General features: G+C 41.8%; 1 protein-coding gene across 2 annotated transcripts in view; it reads left to right on the top strand.

The window, feature by feature from the left end:
- Window positions 1-21,369, top strand: part of LOC124286823 (dynein regulatory complex protein 9-like) — a 129,632-nt gene that overhangs the window by 56,749 nt on the left and 51,514 nt on the right. For both annotated transcript variants that reach the window (XM_046723263.1, XM_046723262.1), the window contains exon 5: window positions 8,345-8,588. In XM_046723263.1, coding sequence (XP_046579219.1) covers window positions 8,345-8,588 — 244 coding nt within the window. The remainder of the gene's footprint in view (window positions 1-8,344; window positions 8,589-21,369) is intronic.

The raw sequence follows: 21,369 nt of genomic DNA, 5'->3' as shown, positions 1-21,369 counted from the left end.
CGTATCTTCATGGCTGATCTTCCCAGGTCATCGCAAGTGTCCTTTGCTTCATCTTCCATTGAGTACACTACTAGTGGAGGGTCCTCCAATTTGGCATTTCTGTGGCCCTGTGGCTATTTAGCCACATCACATCACTCATTTTCAAGTCCAAGATGGTTCTGACCTAGTGACTTGAATTTATCAGTGATGTATTTGACACATAGCTAGGCAAGAAGTTTATTTCCACACACAGACGGAAGAACAAGTTACAGCATCAAGTCCATTGACGCTGTCTCATGGTTCAACAATCTCAATTTGAAGGTGTTAATCCTAATTGTCTTCCATTGGTTCAGCATCCTGCGATTGTCTCCCAGATGATAAAGCTGGATCTTTTGAGATCTTTTGATTAATCTGCCTTATGATCTTGACCCCACAAGTACACCTGTATGCGACAAGCTTCAAAAGCAATTAGCCAGGTTTGGATATTCAATTCCGGACACCCTCACTTGGGATCACGGTGCTCCAACGATATTCTGTGAAGGAATGAATGCTTATGCATTCCCTCTCCTCCAGGTCTCCTCCCTCGGGTCATTCTCATACCAAGTCACCAAGCAAATATTCACAAAGAACTTAGTTAAGCACCCCCTGACATATCACATGATTGAATGAGCCCCGATTTTAGCATATCTGGGACATGATTGGTCGTCGTGTGCAGCGAAGGGATCCTCCTGTACAGAACCTTACCCAACTGGAAGCTGATTTACATGAAGAATGGCATAGACTGCCCCTTCAGAGGATCAGGAGGCTGACAGGGGGTATGAGGAGGAGTATGCTGGCTGCCATACAGTCACATGGAGGTTACACTCGGTATTGACCATGAATCATGTAATACACGCAAAATGACATTTTGAATGTTCACATTCACCATTGAACATTCCAGGGAGATACTTGTACAGACATGGTTTTGTATGAAAATCATTGGTTTTTTATAAATTGAGCAATTAACATTATAAAATCAACATGGATTCCAATCATTTTGTCGTTTTTTATGAGTCAAAGGATCATACGGGTCAGAATAACCACGAGAAGTTTTATGAATGTGTTAAAAACCTATCATTGCAAAAATACAGTGGGAGCTTAATTAAGTTCTTTGTGTATATGTCCTTATGGGCAGCAAGGTCTTGGAATGTCAACCTCAAAAACCTTGCCGATCCAGACCCACTGGCCCTACTCTTAACAGATGACCTCTTGATCCATCCTCACCCTGATCATCTTCATTAATCACCTCAGATACTACGTCTTCATGTTTGGCACATCTGCAGAAAAATTTGCAATTGCCAAATGGTATTCAAAGAGAGTTGCAAAGACGATCGCTGCAGCTTATTGCACTTCTAATCTTTACTTTTGATCACAAATGGAAGTGTTTTGAGTCTCACTGCATAGCACATTGCATTGTTTCCCCTACTAATCCCCCTGGCATCGGACTTGAGACACTTAGCCTCAGCTGATTATGACTTTCACAGTTAGACTGATCTTCCTGGTAGACTCTACGCTATTACAGCGTTGTCTTCCAGAGGAGGTATCACATACCACCAGCAAGTGTCCGCTCATTTCCATAATGGAGGCAGTCTTTGCAGTTGTCTGTGGTCATCGCTGTATGCAATAAACAAAAAGTTGTTATCTGTAAAGTCATATGCTTTACTATTTACTCACCAACTTCTGGAATGCTGACCAAACAATCAAATGCTTTGTGTATTCAAGAATAAAGCATGTCAATTTTGAACTGACATGTCAATATTCGTCAAGGATTGTCTTCACTCAATGTTCAGCTGGGGTGTCGATGTACAACCAACTCTTGGTCACAGGCTGGATATCATTAATGACTCTAGAGGCCTAGTACAACGGCACTGAAGAGATTCACGCATACTCCCAAACCGCTGCTCATGCAAGCAATCACATAAGTGGAGTATGATTTCTGAATCTGCTTAGAGCATGCTTCAAAGTGTTCTACATTTATATTGAGAAATCCTAAACCCAACAGAATATGTTATCCAAGTGTTATTCAAGCTGTCCTTGTCTCTCGGATCAGCATTTGTCCTTAGACAAATGATACGGTTTGAAATCACATAACTCAGGTCTGCCCACTTCCTTGGAGTTTGTGTTGAGTAAAGCTATTGGGTTCTATAAAGCAATCGATCTCACCTTATAGATTCCCACCTATGCAGATTGCAGGAACTGTTCGGCCCCAAGACATGGAAGATAGGTGGAAGTCACATGCTTAACCTGTATGCATTGCATGAGGAACGAATTCCTTTTAAGGTAATAAAGTAATGTCTGTCTGTCTGTCTGTCTGTCTGTTTGTCTGTCTGTCTGTGACTGCCCAGATGGAGATGGAATGTGTTTTAAGAGGCTGAAAACTTCACTCCAAGTTGTTTCCAATCCATTATCATAACAACAAGAGGAAGTGAATATGAGATAAGTATTTACCAATATACAATCTATAGTTAAATTTTCAAATTGATGTATATATAGTAATATGTCAAGGAAATGTAAGCGTTTAGTTTTGGAAAATATACTGCAACAATACTGTTCAAGCTGATTTGTTTCTTCTGTAGGTCTTGGTAAATACTGAGGGAATTGTTAAAGTTTTTTTCCAGAGTATTGCAAGAAGTAATAGATTCATCCTGTATTTCAAATTTGAAATTTGTATTCTTCAACTGACTTTTAGCAACAGACAGAACATTCTTAAATAAAGCCATAGCAAACTTAATGCTTCTCAACCAGTGACATGGTTGACATCCAGATTTCTTTAGGGTTTAGGATTTCTCTGTATAAATGTAGTAATCACAAAAGATGTTAAAGCCGATTTCCCCTCACCACATCTTTTTCTCTAAAGATTTTGTCTTATTACATGTTCTATTCACAACACAGAGAATTTAAATCGGAAACTGTTCATCAATATTCAAGCCCTTATCAAATTGTACTATGGAATTTGCCAAAGACAGTTATTTCTCATGTGCCCACCATTGGCGTTGATGCAGGCTTGACAAAGACAACGCATATGTGACACCAAGCGATTGAAGAAAGCTTGGGGAATGTTGTTCCATGCTTGTCCCAATTCAGCTAACATCCATGGTTGATTCTAGGTTTAACATAATTGTGCATCCATTTCATCCCAAGCGTACTCGATAGGGGCCAGGTGGCCAGGGGAGTACCGGAATGTTATGTTGTCTCAGGAAATCTGTCACAGCACGAGCGACATGTGGACAGGCAGTATCTTGTTGAAGTGCGAAGTTAATGTCCTTTAATGAAAGGCTGGACATGAGGCCCAATGACCTCATTCCTGTATCGCAGACCTGTCAGATTGCAATTGATAATAACAAGTTGTGTCCGACCATGAGATGTGATGATTGCCCATACCATAATGCTTCTACCAAACTGTCGACGTTGAACAACGCACAGATCACCATACCGTTCACCTTGCTGTCTGTACACCCTTGCCCAGCTATCTGAGCTGTCATCTCAACAAAACACTATCCCAGTCTTGTCTCCGGTACCGTAGATGCTGTCTGCACCAGGCAAGACATGCCTGTCAGTGACGTGGGTTCAAAATTGGATGTATTGCAGGCAGTCCTGGCCGAATGTTGTTCTCCCTCCATACAGACCTAGAACTGATTGGACTTAAGCCAGGAGTGGTCTGAGCAGTCAAACTGGCAGTATAGAATCGATTCCTTGGAAGGGTCAGCCACATGTGGTTGTCTTGCTGACATGGTGTCATGCATCAGAGGCAAATCTCTTCTGTTCCCATTCTGTTAATAATGTCTCCATATAGGTGAGATCAAGTTTCGATTGACACCAAAATGTCTGGCCACTTCATTTTGGGACATTCCAGTCTCCAGCTTATCCACAGCATGGTAACGCTGATTTTCTGTAAGCCGTGGCTGTAAAATGTCATCAGGGGCAGTGTTATGACTGCCAGCGCTGAAGAGCCAATCCTGAGATTCAAAAGATGGCTGATCTACTCCTCTGGAGTAGACTGTTTTAGGCCAATGAACACCAAAATTGGCCGCTGAAGAGAGAAACGATTCGGAGCGATCTTCAAGTATCTGACAACCAGAGCCATTAATTTCGATCTGCTGGAATCTATGGACATGGATGTATTCCTGATGGCTTTTCGTTGTTTCATCTCCAGAAACCCATGAAATCCTGTCTAATATATATGGTGGCGGTCTGTAAATTATCGAGTCTGGACCAGACAATCCAGGGATCAACAGTATGAACATCAATCTACACAACTGGGATACGATGACATGTGTCAACCCAGTCAGCGAGCCTGACCACTCGATCCTGTTAGTCGCCTCGTACGACAAGCATGGGTTACTGAAGACCAATTCAAACCCGGACCTTCATGGGTCTACAGAGAAGTCATCAATCAAAAATGGATCCATCTGAAGGGCCTCAACTGAAAGTCACCTTTCCACTCCAATGGTTTAAAGTGAAGTGCTATATATGGACAAGAATTCAGTAGAATTGTTCACCAATCACTGAAAGTGTTTCGACTTGCTCCCTCTCATCTAGTAGTATAGGGAATGATAGTTTCGGCTCAGGTCCCTACTAAGTCTTAATTTTATTAATTAAGGCTCCATCAATGATGAAAAAATGGAGCCTGGGTGACTGAGAGCATAATTGATATACACTGAAATTGTTTAGCAAAATGTCCGCTGTGGTCACAATCCCACATGGGAGAAAGAAATTGTAGATAGATGCGATGGGCATTCCAATCCATGAATCCAATCCTGGCCGAGTGTCTATCCAAACAGCAGATCGAATTCAAATTCAATCCACCATATGCTCCACATTTCGGTGATACCTGGGATCGAGAAATTAGATCTGCGAAACATGGACTTTGTACTGTTCTAGGTTTTATACAGTGATGTTTCCGATGTCGACCCAATTACTCTCTTCTCACTGCTAATTGGGAGGGCAGATCCATCCCATCCTTATGTGGTCTACCGTGCTGATCAGAGACTAGGGAAGAGCTGGGGGCGACACTACCAAACTGTAGCTGATCAGTACTGGAAGACGTTTATCATGTTCTACTTGCCCAGTCTGCAACTGAGAGATAAGTGGTACAAAGATGGACTTGACCTCAAAGTTGGAGACCCTGTCCTGATCGCTGATAGCCAACAGGTCCCGAGGACAGTAGCCTGTTGGAAGGATTTTTTAAGTCTGCCCGAGCCCTGATTGCAGAATCCGGTCTGTTGTCGTACGAGTATCTAGGGGTGACAAGTACCACAGATCAGTGACCAAGCTGGTGCTGCTCCCAGAATTGCCATGAGTGATGTAATTTCTTAGGCTGTCCTAAAATGTCAGGAATAATCCTAGAGTTTCAGGGATAATTATAAACCCTAGTTCGTTTTAATGTTCCTGTTCCATTTTTATGTCCATTACCCAGATAGCAAAGGTGTGTTGGGCCAATGTTGGTATATGGTTGGTTGGTTGGCCAACAGTTTGACAACATTGGCCCAACGTTATCTTAATGACTTAAAAGTAACGGTGGCTTTTGACACGTTGGTCCAACAGTGGGCCAACATTTGAAAAACTCTGCCTATGTTCCCTGATCTTACATCTATTTTTTTACAAAGTTGGGCCACCGTTGGCCCAACATTGTGAATAAAAGAGTGAGCACACGGCCATTTTTAGCCATGTTTTCTTATAAAGATTTTGATGAAAGTTGAAATAATTACACAGACAAAAAGAAAGAATCCATTTCCCTGTTTTTTTAACTATGATGCAGTGAATATTACAGCATTGTTTTCTCCAAATTGAATACCAAACTTGTCATCATTGATAGCTTTACCTGATATTCAAAGAGCAGACGACACTACATTTCTGGAGGCCTTCAACTGGTAAATATGCTTTGTTATTTCTGTGATACTGAATTGCGAATATATTGTGAAATAATTAATTAAAATCATCATTTAGGCTAAAGAAACTGACACATACCGTACTGAAAGGCAATTGATTGAGTAGATAAAAGATTTAATTGACTCTTTTCTGTAGTTAGCCTGTTTTAACCACTTTGATAAATCTCATTTCATTTTAAATTATTTAAATTTATTGTGTTTACTTTATTAACATTATGTGTTTGTCAGTTACACTCCTGTTTCCATATACAACTCTCTCTATTATTCATCTTTACAACCAATAATTGCTAAACATCATCATATCAGATATATGTGTCACAGTTATAGTAGTTACACATCATATCCAAATAAAACATTGTTTGAACAGCATTCTAGAAGTTGGTCAGTCAAAAATGAAACATACAACTCTATGGATAACAACTTTTTGTTTATTGTATAGAGCGACGTTTCGATGTAGATTCTTACACCGTTATCAAGCTAAAAGTGACTACAACCAAATGATGAGAAGTATATATACATGTACATAGTATGTTTTGTCAAATAAACGTAATTGGGAGCGGCCAGTTGGGGACTAAGAACAACAAATGGATCTAGTGATGAAACCAATTAACAAGGGAGGGGGGTGGGGTGTTAGGTTGTAACAACCTGATAGGGTGATTTGATAGAGTCTATAGTTTGATTAGTTCTTCATATCCCAATGGTATGTAGTATCCTTGGTCTCTATTGATCAAAGGTTTGTGGCGGCTGATTTTGATGGCTTCCAAAAGTTTTCTTTTTGTGCCGTCCTGATTCTTGGTGGATAAGATTTCGAATTTGTCAAACCAGCCCCCTAAAACTAAGTTTGGCATCATCTCAACCCTGACCAAGCACGCTAAGAACATTGCTCCAGCAGCCATGACCTAGAACATGAGCGGAACCACCTACAACATGTCTTCATGAGCCTCAACCAGTAACCCACCAACTCATAGTCTGTTTGATTTCACTTGAGACCAATGAATTGCTCACTAACACAAAATCAAATAATTGCAACAAAACCAAATTTTGCAGTCACATGAAAACGACAGACCAATGAAGAACTAATCAAACTATAGACTCTATCAAAGCACCCTATCAGCTTGTTGGTACAACTGAATCCCCCCTCCCCCGGTTTATTGGGTTCATCACCATTCCATTTGTTGTTCTTAGTCCCCATCTGGCCTCTCCCAATAATGTACCAGTTGTTATTCAATTACATGTTGTTGTTAATGTCAATCTGCTAATTGTCAAAACATACTACGCATATATACTTCTCATCATTTGGTTTTAGCTTGATAACAGTGTAAGAATCTACATCCGAACGTCACTCTGTGCAATAAACAAGAAGTTTTCAATCATTAAGTTGTACATGGTATGTTTCAAATAAAACATAAGGCCAAATACTATGTCCTTTTACGATTGATATCCGACAGTATCATGAAATTTTTGGGTTGTTTTTTTTCAGGAGCAGTTCGAAAAAACTGTCAGCGGCGACAGCCAAAAGACCTAAAACAAGAATATTTTCAAGAAATACAATAATGTTCAAATAACAATGAAAAAAAGAATTAAATAGTTCACTTGATTAACTTGTTGTGTTGTTTATATATGTTTCTGATTGCAGAGGTCAGGAAAGAGCTAAATGTTGAAATACAGTTGTGCCAACATAAGGCCAACTAAATCACATCGTTGGGCCAAGTATGGGCCATGGTTTAGTACAAAGGTCAAGAAAGAGCTAAATGTTGAAACATGGTGGTGCCAACATAAGGCCAACCAAATCACTACGTTGGGCCAACTATGGACCATGGTTTTGTGTGAATTTTCATTCGTTGGCCCAACAATTAGCCAACATGATGGGCCACTGTGGAGCCGATGAGCATATCCAAGTGGGCCCATCGTCAGTTTGACAACAATGGGCCAACCAAACCGTTGATTATGGGCCAACTATGGGCCAACATATCAATGCTATCTGGGTACTAGTCCTACTTTCTTATTGTTGTGATTCCATGCCGTTCCACTGAACCATGTGCTCTGATCCGTGATTCCGAGTGTGAACCTTGTTAGATGAACTGTGTGTGAAAGTGTCACAATTTAACAGCTGTCAGAATGAATCAAATCAAATAGTGACTTCTATTCAAGACGTTCATTTTCATTTTGAGTATTCATTCATGAATTACTTTTATAGATAAAGCACAACATTTTAAAAATACCCAAAAGCATATGTATGCACATAACATGTCAGGGTTTTATTTGACAATTACTGTCACTGGTTAAATTCAAACATGGGAACATAATTCTGTTTTGAAGTATTGAAGTTCAAATTGAAATAGAAAGTAACCGCCCTACACCACATATTAACTGATCTGATACTAAAGCTAAAATGTATGTAACATTTTTAACTACTCAATTTCAATGGTGTGATCCAGAGAGGAAAATGGTCGGAAACGGGTCCGTCAACTCCACAAGCAGCTGATTGATGTTAAGAAAGAAAAAGAAATGGAGATGCAACAGAGAAATGAGATGATTGCACATCTTAAGGATCAGCTGCAGGAAATGAAGGCTAAGACCAACATGGAAGGAAAGTACATCAAGAAGTGTGCTGAAGTTGCTGTCACACAGACACAGAAAAGGTGCTTTCTGTCAGAGAAGGAAATGAAAGATGAGATAGAGGTAAATGTTGCTTTCAGAATGAAGTTTATATGGATGCAAATGTTTGGGAATGCTCAGGTACTCATGTTTAAAGATAGAAAACAGCAGGACACCAAGGTACAGTAATATCCTGTCATATGATATCTTTATTCAGGAGTTAAGGAGAAATGATGAGACTTTCGATCAGGGTCAAAAACTGATTGCATACATGTTCTACATTTCCCTTGTTACAGCCATCATATCAACTGACAATGACCCAAAATGTGAAACTCATCTCATCTCACACTATGCATTATTTCCTTCTTCTTTGAGTATGGAACTAAGAGAGGCCTCAGAACTAAGTTTCCAGCTTCAATTGGGGGATAACTGTACTGTGTTTGACGAATTTGGGACGTATACCGGTGGTTATATAGCCGCAAATTTAGTTATATTGGCGACGCGTAAACAGCGAAACAGCGTTACCCCAATAGTGTAGGGATACATTCAAAGGTTTCGGTGAATCGGTTTTCAAATTGCGACCGTATATGCTGATTATACGGTCGGAAATTTATAGCATTGACCAATCAGAACTCGTGTTACATACTAAGTTGAATTAGAATGCAAAATAACTCACCTGAACACTTCCCACATCACCATGATCATCACTGAAACAATTGGTCACATTCCATTGCAGTGTCATGCAATTTGTCCCTGTGTGACTATATCACATGACAAACTCTGCCTCATCAATTTCTTTTTCATCACCAATGTCTTGAGACATGTCCTGAACTTGTAAGGTATTTTTTCTTCTTCTTTTTTTATCATTACCGTATATTACAGTAGGTAAGCCGAGGTCCTAACTTGACCTTTAAAATCAGAGTATCAAAATGGTATGTTCCATAAATAAGCCGACCTATGAACCTTCGCTCATCTTTCCGTCATGATCAGTCGTCGGAAATAGAGTGTCAACAAATCCATATTGAATTACACAAGTTAATCCTGTTGTTATACTATCTCATAATCAAACATGTTCTTTGCATATATGGAATTATGTTTGCAATTATAGTTTATTAACTTTACTCGAAATGTCAAAAAAGAATGTTTATATTAACTGCAGTGAAATCATGTGTTACTTACGCCTCGAAATGAAGTGTAGTTGACAGAAAATGGTGCGAAACCTCATCAGTGACAGGTCAAATCATGCGTAAAAACTATCCGGCAATACACCAAAGTGCTGTTGCATAACCTTAGTCATGATAATAAATATTTTACAGTTATAGAGCAAAACCTGCAATTGAAATAACAATATGCTAGAATATATTTCTCTTGGTAAAACAATAGTTTCAGATACTATATTTTTCAGATCATTGCATCAGAATTCATCTCATTGTATTATTGGGTATGTTTTACCTAAATCACCAGTAGATCTCGAGGAAACATGCACAGCTGATTGCTATTTCCGGCTCTGTATATGAGACAAATACTCACGGTAATCCTAATTTAAGACAATGCCTAGCAAAACCAATTTAGAACTGAAAAGCTAAATAATCTTGTCTGGTGATGTTTAATTGCAAACTTGATGTCTTTACTGACAAAGTCGTCTTCTCTTGTTCGTTCATGCGAGAAAAGTTTGACGGAAGTGTAAGCTGTAGATAAACCAGCCCCCTTCTACAGACTGCTTTTTTTTGGTCCTAAAAATTTAACTTGTCTACAGTAATATACAGTATTCATATTTTCTTTTTCAACACCCTAGTTGTGGATAAATGCCTGTGTCAAAAGAAGTGCAGCCACATTTTTTCTGTGGCATATTCTCACTCCTTATGTCGTGACTGCCACAACCAGAGATGTGCACAGAGCTCACATTTATCAGAGGAAGAATTTCATAATTATGTGTGCATAAGTGTTATAACCGCACCAAAGACCAGCAATTCAATTTGACTTCGGGTGACAAGGATCATGGTCTATCAAAGCAAAGGGAGTTCCACTTACAGATGTTCAGTCATCTGTTTCTGTAATGGATTAACACAAACCATATATCATCCCGTCTACCTTGGTGGAAGACGGTATTGTCTCGGATACTTTTCTCACCAAAGATATTTTCAGCAAAATCTCATTACCATGTCCTGTGCCTATCCAATGGACAATGCCCCCGCAGACTGTGACTTCACTCCGAAACACATACAGTTTTGTCTAAAGATACCGAAAAGTGAGTGAGTGAGTGAGTTTAGTTTTACGCTGCACTTAGCAATATTCCAGCTATACTAGGCACATAAAGAAACTGTGCATACAAAAATTTAAAATCTAAATTTATCAATCCTGTGTAGACACATAAGGATTTAAACTCAGAGATTAGTGACATGTATCCAACATGCATGCACGTGCCACGCTCCGTGACGTCAGTGGGTTCGTCCTTGAGACGTGCAATATGTTGTTGCACGTGTATTCCGGGAAAGAGAAACAGAGCAAATGAATGCCACACAATACTGTCACTTTGGAAAGCTCAACCGCTGCCCTTGCGATCGTTCAAAAAATTAAACGGCTATTGAAACGCATGGCATGCCAAGGCTCACGTCTGCACAACGTCATGAGGCCATTGGGATGGTCCATGGGGGAATGTCTCAACGACAAGTGGCTGCACATTTCCACTGCCACCGGAACACCATTTCTGCACTGGCGAGACGCTACCAGAACACAAATGACGTCATCAATCGGCCACGTTCTGGACGTCCACGTGTAACTACGCCAAGACAGGACAGATGGATAAGGGTGACCCATCTTCGCTACAGGTGTCAGACTGCAGTGATGACTGCCCGAACCATCCCAGGACTTCGCCGTATCCACCCCAACACAGTTTGACAACGTTTACGTCATCACGGGATCAGACCACGCCGTCCCGCCATACGGCCTATTCTGACACAATGTCATCGACAAGCTCGCCGAATGTGGTGCCGAAATCATGTCCGCAGACCCTTGTTTTGGTGGAGAAATGTTGTTTTTACAGATGAGTCCAGGTTTAACATTTCCCATAGTGATGGACGTCAATGTGCCTGATTTGGGGTGGAATAACAGCATGCCAAAGAACTCCTTTGGTGATTGTTCAGGGCAGCGTAACTGGTGTGGGCTACAGGGATCAGATTCTTCGACCTGTGGCAATTCCTTTTCTGCAACATCATGGCCCTGGGTTAACATTCCAACAGGACAATGCCCGCCCTCACACGGCAAGGGTTGCTATGGATTTCTTGCAACACCAGAACGTTGACTTACTGCCTTGGCCTGATCACCGTGTTTGGGTCGAGATGGATCGACGTCTACGCCGTCTTCCTCATCCGCCAGATAACGTCCTTGCCCTTACAACAGAACTAGAGAGAATCTGGCGTGACATCCCACAAGCCTTCCTTTCACGTTTGATAGGCTCTATGCCTCGTCGATGCACTGCTGTTCTCAATGCCGATGGTGGACATACCCGTTATTGAGCTTGTGACATGGTTGTTTGACCCCTGTCCCGCTTGTGGACTCGTGACGTCATTGTGATTGACTTTTCAATTTAAATTCTCTCGACTTGTTATGGTCTCATGATCCCTCCATTAAAGTTTATATGTACCTTTGACATTGTTATCGTACTTATCAACTGGGTTACTATTTTGACAATGCACAGTTTCTTTATGTGGCTAATATATATGGTGGCGGTCTGTAAATTATCGAGTCTGGACCAGACAATCCAGGGATCAACAGTATGAACATCAATCTACACAACTGGGATACGATGACATGTGTCAACCCAGTCAGCGAGCCTGACCACCCGATCCCGTTAGTCGCCTCGTACGACAAGCATGGGTTACTGAAGACCAATTCAAACCCGGACCTTCATGGGTCTACAGAGAAGTCATCAATCAACAATGGATCCATCTGAAGGGCATCGACCCTCAACTGAAAGTCACCTTTCCACTCCAATGGTTTAAACTGAAGTGAAGAGCTATATATGGACAAGAATTCAGTAGAACTGTTCACCAATCACTGAAAGTGTTTTACCTTGCTCCCTCTCGTCTAGTAGTATAGGGAATGATAGTTTCGGCTCAGGTCCCTACTAAGTCATAATTTTATTAATTAAGGCTCCATCAATGATGAAAAAATGGAGCCTGGGTGACTGAGAGCATCATTGATATACAGTGAAATTGTTTAGCAAAATGTCCGCTGTGGTTACATCCCACAAGTGAGAAAGAAATTGAAGATTGTGGGATTGCTTCCAACTGAATGCTCTCGATAACCTTACTATCGTTTCAGGAAATCTTTAGAGGCCAGACTGGATACGAACTCGCAATCGCACAGTTGCTCGGCTGCACAATGCAAGCTGTATTTTCCCAGCATTTTAGCGGACCGAGCCACCACGGCTCCTGTGGTATGGTTAATTGATTTTCCTGGTCTATGACCAGTTCGAGGTTGAGCAATCTAAAGATAGAGCGTTGGGTGAGTCACTGCAGGTGTTGTGTGTCTGTCATCTTGCGTGCTGAGCTGTCTGTCTGCGATTTCCGATTTCATTTTAATGGCGTCGGATGTTTTTTGCTGGTGAGACAAGTGATTTCGTGATTGATGACTGACACCACTTGAGGTAGCCGTGTGACCCATTTGGTGGCCTGCGATTTGTTGGTTTTATTCCCAATCATCTCGTGCGCATACTGATGTCCAAATAAACGCTCGGCTAAAGTCCTGTTGAATCTCTCGACTATGGCTTGGCTGGGATGAGCTCCGACCACATCCGCGCCTGATTTGGACGTCATGCTTGGCCAGTAGTTGTGACACAGCGCCCATGAACTCGCGTCCGGGATCGACTTGCAGCTCGGTGGGCCAGGTCAGTGGACTGAGCTTGCATATGCGCTCGTGTGAGCGCGACCCACTTGGGTCCAATCTTTCGCGGTTAAGGGCTCGGCGTCTTTGTAGCGACTGGTGACATATACTACGGTCAAGGCGTACTTGTAGGTTTTGCGTCTCACCCTATCGTGCGGTAGAAACAGGAGGTCGGCTTGTTGCACGCGATTGGGCCTCGACACGTCAAATTTTCTTCTCCGTACGTAGCGCGGCGCCAGCAGGTAGATTCGCCACAGGGTTTGTTTTTCCAACCATGCTTTGGCAACGTCTTGTGATACTCTCATGGCACCCACGTCTTTCCAGTATCTGCGCAGGCTGTAATAAATGTTTTCAAATTTTTGGGACCTCTGTAAATCACCGGCAAGTCCGTTTTGCCATCACATTGCACCACCACGTACCTGAACCTGCAACCTTCGTGCTCTTGCGTTTTGTGAGTGAACTGATTCTGGGGATGGAGCGACGGTGTTGGCATTTTTGATGAGGGCTTCGAAATCGGCGTAAATCACGCACGGCACCAGCATTTGTTTGTTGTGGTTGACGAATTTGAGAATGTTGTTGTTTTCGTTGGGCATGTTGATTCGGACGGCCGTCTGTCCCATGCCTCGGCAATCTTCCTGGTGCGGTTCCAGCAGGTCGGTGTGCGTGAAGCCCTGCAGGCATTGTTCGCAAAAGTGTTTATTTCCGACATGTTTCGTTTGGTCGTGCAACTGTCTGCTCAGACTTTTGATCGCCACCCGAAACCCAAGTGCGTGTAGCGTTCCAGAGATTCTTGTATTATTTTTTTGTATGGACTAATCGATGGACTCAGTTTGAGCCGTGACTGCCTCTGAAGTAAGGCTCGACATGCTCGGAGACGCTGTCCGTCTGCTGTTTATCAAGAGACATTTGCACCGTGACTTGAAATTTAAGTCCTTGTAGATCGTCCAGTTCCTGGCTGAGTTTGCTGGCGATCAGTGGTTTGATGTCGTCAACGTCAATGTTTTTGTCAACGGTCATCAGCCAGCCTCTCAGATACTTAGCTATCGCGTGCTTCGTTGGCACGAATTGTAGTTCGACAACTTTGTGTTCCTCCAGCAGTTCATCGAGCTCGACTTTCCTCATGCGAGAATAACCTCTCAGCCCATGTTCCATCGCTTGGAGTTTGACATATTTCATGTCGAGTAATCTCAACAGCTGAGGTTTCCTTAAGCGAGAGTAACCGATCACTCTTCTTTTTTTTGCAATCGTTTTCAGTTCTCGAACAGTAATCATTGTTGCTATATCAATGTGTGACAACTTTTTACTAAATGAAAAATAAATTATTATATTCAGATGCGAAGTCAAATCTCTAATAGATTGATTTCGCTATATTCAGATGCGAAGTCAAATCTCTAATAGACTGATTTTTTTAATTCAGATGCGAAGTCAAATCTCTAATGGACAGACTCGCTATAACCACATGCGAAATCACATCTGTAATTGTTTGAATTTGGGAAATTTTCATTGTGTAATTATGGTCAGCCTACTTGACGAGTTAAAAAAATAATGAAGCGCACATAAAATTTCTTTTAAATTTCTATTTGAAGAAGTTGGTTATGTTCGTTGAGATAATCTCTTTTTTGTTAAGTGGATGAGATGAACTCAGACCACGTCCGCACCATGGGCTTTGCAACGACGATACTGACATTTCACGCCTACGCTGCATACTTCACACGTGTAATTCACGAAACTTTTTCGGATGGATATCATGTGTATGCCGCAATATTCGGTGGTGCATTTCCTGCCACAGGGTTCGTTTTTTCCGAGAAGCATGTACTTGCAATTATGCGGTGTACGTTTCTTCATCTTTTTATACATATAAATATATATATTTGTTTAATCTAATTGTTTTGCGATTAACACAGTCGCGGCTAGACCCAGCGCAACTAAGATCAGCTCCTGGTCCTTCTGTTCTGGGGAAGGCGTGTAATACTGAGAAAGTGTGGGTTCAGCCCGTGGGTTCGAGTCGTATTTTTTCGCGTACTCGGCTTGAGCGGCCTGCAGTTTCTCCATTGCTAAATTGTGGTGTTTTCGTTCGATGTTCGTAATTTTGAGAAGAGATAATTGCTGCCGTAAAAGGCGAGGGCGTTGACTAAAGATGCCGATCATCATAGCGATATTATTCTATATGTGTATATTACTTTAAAATATTTTCTGGTATAATTCCTTGTTTCATGAGAATGTCCTTGGTGGCCATAGCCATCCCTAAGTCCATGATGAGCAAGCCCATGTCCTGCACGTTGAAATCGACTTTGATATGCATCGTTAACAAATGTTTTTCCTTCAGACATTGTGTGTGTATATAAAATAATTATACCCCCGCTATAGCGTTCATTCCGTCCGTCTGTCCATCCCGAAACTTTGTCCGGAGCATAACTCTTAAAGTTTACATGCTAGGTTCACCAAACTTCACGCACACATGTTAATCATTACCCAGTGATGTGCCTTTTGCTATTTTAATTTTTTTTCAGAATTTTGTTTTATTGCTGTTTCCATGGAAACACGACTTAGTGCCAGATGTGTTTGATGGTTTTGTCCGGAGCATATCTCTTAAAGTTTACATGCTAGGTTCACCAAACTTCACACACATGTTAATCATTACCCATTGATGTGCCTTTTGCTATTTTAAATCTTTTTCAGAATTTTGTTTTATTGCTGTTTCATGGAAACACGACTTAGTGCCAAATGTGTTTGATGGTTTTGTCCAGAGCATATCTCTTAAAGTTTACATGCTAGGTTCACCAAACTTCACACACATGTTAATCATTACCCAGTGATGTGCCTTTTGCTATTTTAATTTTTTTTTTTCAGAATTTGTTTTATTGCTGTTTCCATGGAAACACGACTTAGTGCCAAATGTGTTTGATGGTTTTGTCCAGAGCATATCTCTTAAAGTTTACATGCTAGGTTCACCAAACTTCACACACATGTTAATCGTTACCCATTGATGTGCCTTTTGCTATTTTAATTTTTTTTCAGAATTTTGTTTTATTGCTGTTTCCATGGAAACACGACTTAGTGCCAAATGTGTTTGATGGTTTTGTCCAGAGCATATCTCTTAAAGTTTACATGCTAGGTTCACCAAACTTCACACACATGTTAATCATTACCCATTGATGTGCCTTTGGCTATTTAAATTTTTTTCAGAATTTTGTTTTATTGCTGTTTCCATGGAAACACGACTTAGTGCCAAATGTGTTTGATGGTTTTGTCCAGAGCATATCTCTTAAAGTTTACATGCTAGGTTCACCAAACTTCACACACATGTTAATCATTACCCATTGATGTGCCTTTGGCAATTTTAATTTTTTTCCAGAATTATGTTTTATTGCTGTTTCCATGGAAACACGACTTAGTGCCAAATGTGTTTGATGGTTTTGTCCAGAGCATATCTCTTAAAGTTTACATGCTAGGTTCACCAAACTTCACACACATGTTAATCATTACCCATTGATGTGCCTTTTGCTATTTTAATTTTTTTTCAGAATTTGTTTTGTTGTTGTTTCCATGGAAACAAGACTTAGTGCCAAATGTGTTTGATGGTTACCTGGCCACAGCATATCATCGAAACTATACATGCTAGGTTCACCAAACTTAATACACAAGTTAATCATGACCCACAGATATGCCATGTGCTAAAAAATAACAATCTTCATCTACATCCACTTTATTGTGTGCAACAAGTTCAATTGTATGTCAGGTTTCCACGGAAAACACAAAAAAATAATGTTTCCATAAATCATTACTGTAATCAGTACATGGCAAAAGTATTATCTAACATGTATATAAAGTTTAGTAGAGTCAAGAAGAAAGTCTTGTGAGCTGCTGATACTTGTCACTATATATATATCAATATCAGTCATTTCCATGTCCCAAAGTGGGAAGGGGGGGTATGTGAGCTGTGCTCACTTCTACACTTGTTCTTTTATATATTTCTAGCATAACATGTGGATTTACTTCTAATTGTGGTTGCGTCTGCGTTGGTTTTGGTTGTTGTTGCTTACATAGCATAACAGTGACCACGCTTAATACTGTTGCCACAGCAGCTGCAGCAATCCACGGAGTGAAATACGTATTATTTTTGTGGTGCTTGGCTAAACCACCCTTTTGTACTGGCAGCGACTTTTTTAGGATTCTTGGTGACTCGTATCGGTGTTGCCTCCTCCTGCGTCGTCTTCATCGTTGTTTCCTCCTGTCCTGTTACCGGAGCCAAAAACATGCCGTATCTGTGGTACAGCACACAGCTGACGGCGGTCAACGCGTGTTCGATGAACAGATCTTTCTCGAGAGCTTCCCATGGGTAAAATCAGTGTTCCGGCGGAATGGGAAGGAAGTATGCCGCTATGCTGGTGTACATCTGAGTCATGGCCGAACCTATGGTTTTCGTCATTTCGGCGCCGAGTCTGGACTCGTATCTTATGAATTTGATAGGGAGTATGGTCTCCGCCCAGGTATTCTTTGGCTTTACCGCCGACCGCGAGCACCACCAGTCTCTTTCGCTTGTCGCTGTTTATTATCATCATCATCATCCATTTGTTCGAGCAGTGTTTGCCCTCCATCCAATAATGTAACAAACAATTTTCTAAATCTAAATACATAAAATCTGACGCACGCGAAACACAACGAGATGAAAGTCAAGTTACACACAAACGAGAATTTCAAAACTCGCCATTGTTTTAATATAAGTTTATTTAACTTTTTAAAGTCAGCCAATCAGGTGGTACTGGTTTTGTATAAGTAATGTTCGTAGGATTTCGTCAGCCAATCAGGTGTAAGCTCTATCTAAACTCGGCTATGTTTGTTGCTTTGGTCCTAAAAATAACCTGGTCGAGAAGCTCGCCAGGCTTTTATGCACTGAATAATAACACAAAGACATTACCTATAGGTGATCTGAACTAAGCTGGTGGTAAACTGACTGGTTGCTGTGTCTGGCAGACTAGATATTTAGAGTTTTGGTGTTCAAATCCTGCTGGGGTATTTTTCACACTGATAAAAAATTTCAAGCATTTTGCTAAGCAGTTGCTAAACATTTGCTAAGCTAAAACACTTGATAAGCTACGGGTTGGTATGTTTTTAGGATGAGTTTAGCGTGTTTTGTTTCGGCTAACAATTTCTTGACTCGTTCTCATTGGGAATCACATCGTTTTCTTGCAAGCATTCCTTGAACCCCTGTCCTAGCAGTGAAGTATAGTGACCCATCGTGACTGTTCCCGTAAGTCTTTCAGCACTGAGTTGAATTTCTGCGTCAGCAGCCAAACGCTGTGTTTCATGTGTCGGACCAACAAGGCCAGGTACGACAGCATGTCTCTTTTTTTCATGATTTCCTTGTTGGCGCTGCAGTCGTCCAGGATGAACAGCGTTGATTCTCCTATAAAACTTGTCGTGGTAAGCGAGCAACCAGTCCTGCAGATGGATTTCTGGATCGATTTTGTGCACGTCCTGGTCCGTTGTCACCCACGCTCTCTCCGTGTACATTTTGTTGACATGTAAAGTAGGGCAAATAATGATGTGATCGAACACGTCCCGATAATAACCTTCCAGCATGTCCAGCTGGTGGTGTGCTTGATGGCCGGTAGTTTTTTATCCCCCGCAACACGTTTTGCGGGTGGTATAAAAATTGTCTTTTCCGGAGCAGAACTCAAAAAACGTTCAATATTTCTTCACCAAAATTGACACATAGATTGGTCTGGTGGTGTACTGGTTCCTTTTTGGTAGTTTTGGATTTCTGAATAAAATATTCTTGGCATTTCCATGGCAACAAGTTTGACATAGACTGACATTGGTGATAGTGCTCCTTTCTGGAGCAGAACTTTAAAAACCTTTCAATACTCTCCTTCCACTTTTCTATATACACACCTAGATATTTGACATAATCATAACTCGTAGACATAATCATGAAGAGTATTTTGCCATTGCGGGGGGATATTGATGACTTTGTCTTCTTGTTTTATTTCATCCCACTGCTGGTAAGCTCGCATGCCTTGGCTGAATAGCTGGTCGGGCAAGCCCTCGATGGTCACTTCCACTTTCATGATCTCGGGGTTCCAAGTACATTGGCTTCATCTTTCAAACGGACGGTATTCTGCCACGGGAATGATCAAGATGCCTTTCATCGATCTTTCTGACGATCGTCCGGTGCCGCAGCACGCTATCGTACAGGATGGACAGCTTTCCCGAGTACTGGTTGCGAATCTGCCAGGCCAGCTCTGGGCTCGTGACCATGTCGACAACAGCTGACCTCGGTGCCATCTGGTGTACTGAGAACTTTGCAGTAGTAGTTGAATGTGAGTTCGTTATCCAGCCGGTCGCCCAGCGTGGCCTGGTAATAGGGCATGTGCCCCTCAAGTCGAGTGGTATGCAAAACTGGTTTCTGTATGCTTCGGCGATGGCTTTGTCCCCTGCTGGTAGTGAATTGAGCTCGTCATGCGTGTAAGCTTTTCCCACACGTAAGTGATTCACATTGCAGCCAGCCCAACAAAGTCCTTGATACACCATGTCATTGCGTTTGTTCACAGTTCTCCAGAGGTCCATGTAACAGTAAAACACATCACCTACGTCAATGCTCAGCACCTCGTTCCCGCTGATTTTGATGGTGGTTTTCTTGCTGATGTTCTCGACCCAGGTTGCGCACAATCTTGCGTTTGTCGTTCGTGGACTCCAAAGTGATCTGAAAAGCCAGTCAAGCCGTCCTGGGGACAATGACGTCATTCGCGCCCAGGTTGGGGAATCGAACCAGCAGCGTTTGGTTTTGATTGATCGTGCACGGATTGTTGGTGATGTTCACCGACTGATGCACGACTTTAACGCCGAGCGGCTCTCTCAATCTTCGGAAGGATCTAGCTTTCTTCCGTATTGCCACATTGTTATATTGAAAATATATATTATAAGCTTAATATAAAAAAAAAGTGGCCAAAGGCGATTTCGAAATGGATGATTTCAACGGCCAGCCTCTGCTAGACGATGACGACGCAGCAGACACCTCGTTCATGGGCAACACTGTGAGCAACGAACTTTTAAAGCAGACTGTGGATGATTATGATGATGCTTTAAAGCAAGGTAGAAATTATGTCAAACCATTGGAGCAAGACTATCCGAAGTTTAAAATCGATAATGAAGGGATGCTGCGATTGAAAGCCCATCCGGTGGTCGATCTCATGAACAAACACACGAGAAAACCGCTCGCCCTGTCGACACTAGCCAGTCGCCGTGGTGGTAGTCAACTGATCCGCAACGAAGTAAACCTGCGATATTACGGCGGTGCACAGCCCAAACTTCCCCGGAAGGTCGTCCAAGATCTGCAAAACGTAAGGACCGAACTCGGTGCTGCCGGAGACGATCCGAGAGACATGCCCCAATGTGCCAAATAAGCATCAAATGAAATCGGAAAAATATTTACCAAGTACTGGAACGAACCCTTGCCCGGTTTCGAATTTCCAGTTAGATGAAGCCTTGAAAAATTGTTTTGCGGACAACTTGTCTACAACATGGGTAAACTGAACAAACGCACATTGCTCTTGAGAAAAGAAAACTCGTCCAGGTACAGAACAACAAGGCCACGTAAAACATCATCGAGAAAAGATTGCGCGACCTGGAAGACGAGAGACGGACCTGATTGGAAGCTGCTTCCTCCAACTGGGAAGCCCTTCGATCACAAATCAGCCGCGTGCGTGAAACCATCTACCGAGTCTTGAACGGGGACACCACGTTGGCCAACAGGAACTCTGTTCCGGAAACAAGGGATCACCATCGCCAGCGTTCTGACGACGCTCGACTTCATCATATCGACCTTGGTCGTATCATACCACATTTGCTCCGTTTACGTGCGGGTGAACGTGAATGCCTACACCAGTCTGCAGGGAGTTGACATGACCGTGGAAGACACGATATCGCTCACTATAATTTTCCTACCCGACAACATACAGCTCATGGGCTTGAAGTGCAC

Source organism: Haliotis rubra, unplaced genomic scaffold (assembly GCF_003918875.1).
Source record: "Haliotis rubra isolate DU_JTF1 unplaced genomic scaffold, ASM391887v1 Scf392, whole genome shotgun sequence".
In the NCBI taxonomy this organism is placed as follows: Eukaryota; Metazoa; Mollusca; class Gastropoda; order Lepetellida; family Haliotidae; genus Haliotis; species Haliotis rubra.
This window is presented reverse-complemented; position numbering and strand designations above follow the sequence as displayed.